Source organism: Emiliania huxleyi, assembly GCF_000372725.1.
Source record: "Emiliania huxleyi CCMP1516 chromosome Unknown EMIHUscaffold_1375, whole genome shotgun sequence".
Lineage (NCBI taxonomy): Eukaryota > Haptophyta > Isochrysidales > Noelaerhabdaceae > Emiliania > Emiliania huxleyi.
In genome coordinates, this window is record NW_005201217.1 from 1 (window position 1) to 7,425 (window position 7,425).

A 7,425-nucleotide genomic window follows, 5' to 3' on the forward strand; every position below is an offset into this window, starting at 1 on the left:
TGGCCTCGCCGGGTGGTGCGGCCGCAGCAGCTATGCCTATGGCAGCAACCGCAACAAGAGGCAGCAGCGGCAGAAGCAGCGGCAGCAGCAGCAGCAGCCGCCATCGCCGTCGGGCGGACCCTTACAGATCACAGATCACTTCTTTATTAGTGCCAGTCAGTGTTAGTGCCAGTCAGTGCGCGCTCGCGCCAGTCCCGTGCCCAGTGAGTTTTGTTGTATTTGTGGTCCCCACAATCGCTGTCGTGGGATCGCTTGTCATGCGAGAGAGCGTCAACGTTTTTCTCAAAAAAGAAAACTTTGGTTTCGACTGCTTGCCCGTCCTCGCGATCACCATGGCCGATGAGGGCTACGTACTGCCGGCCATCATTCCCGACACGCCAGAGCACCGGCTCCACATGTCAAGCTGGTGCAACGGCACCGCCCTTCGCCCGTCGGGCGGCGTCGGGCTGGCACCGTGGGTCGGAGGCCCCCTCCACCTCCGGCACATGGCGGCGTATTGCGAGGCGCGAGCTCCGAACCATAGCCTCACGAGCGAGCTCTGGGCGGGAGGCCTTGGCCCGCAGGTCGAGGCCCGCTTCAAGGCGATGATCGGGTTCGAAATCTTCTCCGAAACTGCTGCCGTGCCTGCGCCGTTGCCTCTGACTGCAGCCGTGGTTCTGCTCTTTGCCGCTTTGATTTTGGCCCTGGCGCTCACTGCGCGGCTCAAACCTTTGAGGCCTTCACCGCCTCCTCGTCTAACCTGTTGCTAGGCCTCGCAGTCAAACGTGCTGCACAGGGGGCATGCTCGCGGGTTGGGCAGCACTCATCACTTCGCCCCGTCACCCGCTGGCGGCCAGCGCGAGGGCACTCGCGGCCGGCAGCCCTAGAAGCGGAAGACACTAGCGCTCGAGAGGACATGTGTTCCGCCGTGTTTGGCCGTACCGGGTATCAACAATCAAGCTGTGTCCATTCTGCACACTGCAGCGCATCGAAGTCGTTTTTTTCTCGTGGCCGTGGCCAAGAAATCAAAGCAGCGAGGTGCTTACTGGCGAGGTGAGACCGAGCACGCGCGAGCTGGAAAATGCGCCGCAAGGGCACATCAACCGCACACATAGAGGGAGCGAGAGCGCTGGCGCGGCGAACGATAGAGACCCCCGCGCGCCAGTAAGTAGCGTTGTGCCTCAGCACGGAGCGCCGTGTCATGATACACCGTCAACCGCAGGCATGGCGTGAATGAGGAGCATTGCCGCCGCTATGGCGACCGCGGCCGAGAGCAGCCCATGCAAGTTTCGCAGTCTTACCACATCATTGAGCTCCATCGCGAGCTTCACCCTCTGGTCCGATGCGCGCACCTTTTCGGCTTGCGCTGACAACACATTCATTTCGGCGGCCCACAACTCCGCCTCGGCGGTGGTGGCTGCATCATCGACAGTTTCGTCGGCCGGTACAGTCGCATCCTCGAGCCTAAGGTCCGCCAGGAAAGCGAGGCGCTTCCGCTGAAAGGCGTAATCAATCTCGTCGTCTGGGTCGGGCACATCATCATCGCTGCTCGGACCGGCGAGGCAGGGGAGCGGCGCGCGGCACATCGATGGAGGTGTCGCCGCGAGATGCCTTAAGGCCAGTGGGCGGCCGGCCAGGGGCCCAAGAAAGAGCATCCCGCGTCGGGCCGGACGGAGAGCGCCGCGCACAGCGAGGGGCGAAGAAGAAAAAGCTCGGCTCACACAGCTGTGTATATCCTATCACCGCCCCTGCCACCCACGGCGTGAGCCTTGGCCGCCTCTGTCAGTGTGCCCGTGATAGTGAGAGACTGCCAGTGAGAGAAGCCGGAGGAAGGTCGCTAGTTTCCAATTCGGCGCGGCTGCCTGGTATAGCCCCAGCTACTCCGCGTCGCTCCCTCGCGAAGTTATGTTCCCAGACACAGGAGCAGCTGTGAAGCGAGGCGCCAACAGGGGGCGGCGGTGGAGGCGGCGGCGAGGTGGCGCGAGCGGCGGCGCGGCGGGGTGGACATCGCGGGGAAAAGAATTCGCATCGAGCGTCTTGGGTCCTGGGTTGTGTTTTCGTGTGAAGACCTTCCCTGGGTCTGTCTCTCACACCCTCACTGTCGTCGCATGCGAGGTTCTTGTTTCTGAGCTAAGAGAGAGTTGAGCTAAGTGCCTCGCCGTCCTCGCGGGAGTCGCTTAGGCGGCTCCCGTGGTGTACCTGTGTTAGTGCCAGTGCGCGCCAGTCCCGTGCCTAGTGTCGTGCGAGGGAGTTTTGTTGTAAAATTCTTGTTTCTTATCACCCTACTGTGAAGAAGGAATGGTACGAGGAATACTGGCTAGCCGAACAAGACGCCAAAGGAACAGTCCACCCAGGAACGAAAATAACTTAAGGACGGATTCCTCAGACACAACCCACTACCAGCCCTACAGTGGGGACAAGGCTACAAAGAGAGCGAGGAGGTGGCTTGGCCACACCCTGAGACATACACATTCGACGGGATCGACAAACCACTTGATAAGATAAGCGTCGGCGACCTCACAAAATATCTGAGCAGAAAGAGTATGACCCAACCCAAGATCCTCAAAAACTGGGAGAAGGACCTCCAACAAAACCCAGGGTGGATAAGAGAGGGAGGAAGAGAGTCAAGGGCACGAGTACAGCGACCCGACCGACCGCACGACAGCTCGTCAAGATTCCGCCACAAAGTCGAGACAAGCAACAAAGTAGTCCACCCCCAAGAGTGGATTCACGCTACAAGAGCAATGCTACTGCCGACATATCCTCCACAGGAAGCTGGTCCTTCGGAGACAGCTCAAGGCGTATGGGGACTAGACACAACAACACACACGAGATGCAGGCTCTGCCACAAGACCTCCGAAACGCTGCGACACCTTGACGTATGCCCAGTCGTCCGAGCTGTATTTGCACAGGGAGAGTCACTAAACATACAACCTCCGAGATTACTCACTGTCATCGGCACCTCAGCGGACACGCCTGAGGTTCACAACGCACTTCATCTGCACATGTGGAATCAGATAATAGTCTCCTTCTACGAAGAGGAGGACATCAAACCCGAACATACCTGGAAGGCGGTCTTAAATCTATTAGTGAGAAACATGCAAGCGTACTCGGGAGAGGCCAAAATAAGGCTCCGACGAATAAGACGCAAGAGCGACCGAGTCAGCGACTCTCGACCATAAAAGAAATCAGCAGCAAAGTAGAACCCATGGGGACATTGACTACTATGGCAGACTCCTGAGCAGACGAGTGAATGACGAACTAAAGAGAGTGGGACTCGACCACCTCACCACGGAAGAAGCGACGACTCGCGCACGAGAAATTAGGTTTGTCAAGGCCTCACGAGCCGGCACACCGACTACCTAAAGTGCTTAAAGGCATCACACTACAAGGAACGCGGCTGAGCTGACTCCCTGTAGGGGGCGCCTCGGTGAACCAGGGACTAGGATCTCGCGCAGACGACACAGGGCGTGCTGCGCCCCGCGCGATCCCTGGCACAGAGGAGGCTGAGCTGCCGAACTTAGGATGCCTGCAGAAGGCTGGCGAGAGCTGGCGACCCACACCCGCAACTCATAGCCACCACAACCAGCCACCATGCCCCGACAGAGCCCCACCACCCCAACCCCAGGCAATGTAGTGCACATGTCTAGTCCGGAGAGGACAGGGGGGGGGGGGGGGGGAAGCACAGCGCCGAGTATTGTGGGTTAATTAAAGCAATTTTTTAAAACTTCTGATGCCATGCGTGACCTAGTAGTGTCCCCAGCTATGGGCGTGTCCACGTTGGAGCCAGGTGTGGTGTGGACGCGAGAATAGCTCCGCCGTTCATGGAGGCAACCGATGCGAGTCGACTGGTGTGTGTCGTCGTGGTTTCGTATCAAGAATACTCACTCACTCACACTTGGGCGGTTGCGGCGCTACGGCGCTCGCGGCGCGCTCGTGGCGTTCAGGGCGGCTCGCACACGCACGCACACACACACACACACACACACACACACACACACACACACACACACACACACACACACACACACACACACACACACACACACACACACACACACACACACACACACACACATGCATGCATGCATGCATGCACAGACACACAGCCCCTTCCCCTCCCCCCTCAAGACCTTCCCAAGGGCGAGGACACGCGCAGGCCGCACCTCTAGTGAGGCCCGCATAGTATGTGGGAGACTCATGCCGCCGCCCCTGCCACCCCTGTGTCAGTGTGCCCGTGGTAGTGAGAGACTGCCGGTGAGAAGCCGGAGGAAGGTCGCCAGACTGAGATGAAAAATTTAGACATTCTTATCTTTTTGCCCCCCTCCGAGACAGGGGACAGAACCACACCAGTATAGACCAGAGGGACTGCGCCTCGCCCCCGCTTGCCCTGACTGCGCAGGATAGCGTGCCCCGATAACGGCGACACTTGGCTGGAAGGCAGCCAAAATGGCGCGTGCTGGGAGGGCGGAGTGGCCAGGATGCTTTAATTGCAACCATGTGAATTAAGGATGGCTGGCATGCCTAGTTCTCAGCCATCCGGTAGGAGTGCATGGCTGAGATCTAGGCGTGCCAGCCATCCTTAGCACGGATGGCTGCGAAACAGGGCGCGCAGCCATCCAAGGTGCAGATTTCGAGGTTAGCCACCTGTTGTGCACCCGTGTGCTCCCCCCCCCGACGGGCGTCCCTCAAGTTTGTCACCAACTTACGGTACTAGGGAGACCCGTCTTCTCTTTTTCAGTGTACTAGACGGTTTGGCCGGCGCCATGTGGCGCCGGGCCCCGCCCTCCAGGGCTTGACGCGTCTGGTGCCAGCGACGCAAACGGCAATGTTGCTAAGTGTTTTGCGACGGGTACTTGTAGTGTTAGGAGCAACACGACGCCGATCGTTTTGAAAGTAGCAACCACTCACACACACACACACGCCTCTAACCAACTGGCTCAGTTGAAGAGGCCGCTCCCACAGCTCTCACACCTATCTCTCTGGTACACAATATTGGAAGCGTTGTGAATTGTAGACCATTGGCCTCCTAAAAATCTCTCTCTCAACTCTCTCTCCGTAAGACTTCGGAGAAGGCAAGCCGCGTGTGAAGTTGTCAACCGTCTCGGCGTCGACAACAACTGGAACTCGAACCAGTCGTACTGCGGGAACGGCCACCCCTCTGATTGCTCTGACAGGCACGCCTTGCACCTCGCCATGGATCCGCGGCAGAAGCCAATCCCGCAACGCTTTCAGGAAAGAGAGGAGGAAGACGCATACCAAAGCTGCTCCAATCAGTAGCTCCATACGTTGCCTTTCACTGTGTAGTTGTTGCAGCTTCTCGATCTTTGAAGTCTTGTCCTGCAGCAACATTTTCTGCTTCCAAATGTAGTCTAATACGTCATCGCACCTCCGCCATGAGGACGGCCTTGTGCGAGCGCTGTCGTTGAGAACGAAGCGGCCCGAGTGTTCTGTTGCCTTCAAGACATATTTCCTCAGCTGAGGTAGCTCGTTCCCTTGGTGAGGGCGGTCGTGTTCGTCATGGCCGGGTCGTGCATGTACGTCTGGGCGACGTCCGTCGGACTACGGTCCGTTTAGCAGGTCTTTGGATCGGCTTCAAATCGTCCTCCTTGACGCCGCTCGCGATGTTGGTACGGGCGAGGTCGAGTGTCTCGGTCATGGTTTTGAAGAGGGAAGTCGTGCGTCCCGCCTCGAGCTGCAGATCCCGGCCGGTCACATTCGTGTACGTGTCCCGCTGATACGCAAGGTACTGTCCAGTTGTGGGCAACCAGTGGCTCTGAATGCGCATGCCGAGGATCGAATCTGACTCAAAGCGCACGGGGTTGGTGCCGCCGACCGTCGGGAGGAAGCCGAGGAGTGCCAGAATGATCCAGAGGGCGCCGACGGTGCCGATTCCGCCGCAGAGAGTGGCGGTCGAGGCCAGGCCGTGCGCGTGGGCCGGTTGGGCTCGGTCCTGCGTGCGGCGGGCGACCGGGCGCCGCACGGCTGGCCCCGTCGGCCGAACGGAGCCGCCGAGCGGCCGGGCGCTTCGGGTTGGGCCCGCCGGCCGGCCTGGCGCCGGCTGGCATGGTCGGCCGGGCCCCCGGGAGGCAGGGGCGGGCGCGGTCGGGGGGGACGCCAAATCGACCAAATCGAAGTACCATGCCGCGGTTTTGATCTGCTACAGGGTTTTGGCACTGGAATTCTTTTTTAAACAACACACGCGAGAGGTGAGCACCTCGCGAAAGACCACGTTGCATGTGCGGGCGGTGCTTACCTAGGTATCTTTGTCGATCGGGGCGTGTTGTCGAGCGGCGCCAACACATCAGTCGAGACACACACATATATGTCGCTCGCGGACCTCCTCAACGGGGACATGGACGACGACGACGACGACGACGACGACGAGAGCTACGTTGCCGACGGCGACGGCGACGGCGACGGCGACAGCGACGACGACGACGACGCGGCCGCCGCCGACTTGCCGGCGTGGCGTTTCGTGCGGCTGCACCCGCTCGTCAACCGCGGAGACGACGCGGAGCTGGAGCGGGTGCTGGAGAGCGGCCGCGGCCTGGAGGGCCCGTCGGCCGACCACTTTATCGAGCGCGTCAACCGTCCCGATTCGACGGGCGCGACGCCGCTGCACGCCGCCATCTCCTCCGCCGCCATCGCGGCCACGGTCAAGGCTGCGGGTCCAAAGGACCCGTGGGCGCCGGACTCGGTGCGGCGCGTGCAGCTCCTCCTCGGCAGCGGCGACTCCGACCTCCCGGACGACTCTGACGAGGAGCTCGCTGCGGCGGTGGCGGCGGACGACGCCGCGGCAGGCGGCACCGCTGCCGCTGCGGATGGCGGCGGCGGCGGGAGCGGCGGCGGGAGCGGCGGCGCGGCGGCCGAGTGGGGCTCCGGGTGGGCGGAGGGCGAGGGGCAGCTGCGCTGCCTCCGCCTCCTCCTCTCCTCCGGCGCGTCGGTCGAGCGCAAGTACTTTGGCCGGACGGCGCTGCACCTCGCCGCTGCCGTCGCGGGTCTCGAGGCGGCGGCCTCGTTCGCGGCGGCGGCGGCGGCGGCGCTGCTCGACGCGGGAGCCGACCTGTGCGCGGTCGACGGTGACGGCCAGACCCCTCTCCACCTCGCCGCCGTCGCCGGCACCGGGTCCGGTGGCGCCTCCGTCCTCCAGGCGATCCTCGACATCTCCCCATATCTCCCCATATCTCCCCATATCTCCCCGTATCTGCCCATATCTGCCGTCCTCCAGGCGATCCTCGACACGGCGGCGGCGGCTGCCGCCGCAGCAGTGCGGCGCGCAGACCTGTCGGGGCGCACGCCGCTGCACGCTGCGATCCGCGCCGGTGGCCCGGGCGGCTCGGCGGCGGCTCTGGCGCTGCTCCGCGCGCGGGCCGACCCGAGCGCCGCGGAGCACGCCGGAAGCACTGCGCTGCACCTCGCTTGTGCGGCGGGCGACAGCGAGGT

The 7,425-nt window shown here is 61.7% G+C and overlaps 3 protein-coding genes across 3 annotated transcripts; 1 reads left to right on the top strand and 2 right to left on the bottom strand.

The window, feature by feature from the left end:
• Positions 1 to 323: 323 nt before the first annotated feature.
• EMIHUDRAFT_373306 (hypothetical protein) lies at positions 324 to 955 on the bottom strand. The gene has a single exon (XM_005788182.1). It carries the CDS (start codon positions 895 to 897, stop codon positions 703 to 705), a length of 195 nt encoding a protein of 64 aa, XP_005788239.1. The 5' UTR covers positions 898 to 955; the 3' UTR covers positions 324 to 702.
• Positions 956 to 1,178: 223 nt separating this feature from the next.
• On the bottom strand, positions 1,179 to 1,565 carry EMIHUDRAFT_252532 (hypothetical protein; the record flags this gene model as incomplete). The annotated part of the gene is made up of 1 exon (XM_005788183.1): positions 1,179 to 1,565. The coding sequence occupies one exon, from the start codon at positions 1,563 to 1,565 to the stop codon at positions 1,179 to 1,181; it is 387 nt and encodes a 128-aa protein (XP_005788240.1).
• A 4,278-nt stretch (positions 1,566 to 5,843) lies between these two features.
• Positions 5,844 to 7,403, top strand: EMIHUDRAFT_252534 (hypothetical protein; the record flags this gene model as incomplete). Its single annotated transcript, XM_005788184.1, has 4 exons — positions 5,844 to 5,919; positions 6,489 to 6,679; positions 6,875 to 6,973; positions 7,211 to 7,403. Coding segments are annotated over 4 exons (559 nt in total), but the record flags the coding sequence as incomplete, so codon positions are not given.
• Between the last annotated feature and the right edge of the window lie 22 nt (positions 7,404 to 7,425).

What these genes read in the sequence shown, in the direction of transcription:
- EMIHUDRAFT_373306 (XM_005788182.1), bottom strand. Translation starts at nt 897, where the DNA reads ATGTCCTCTCGAGCGCTAGTGTCTTCCGCTTCTAGGGCTGCCGGCCGC.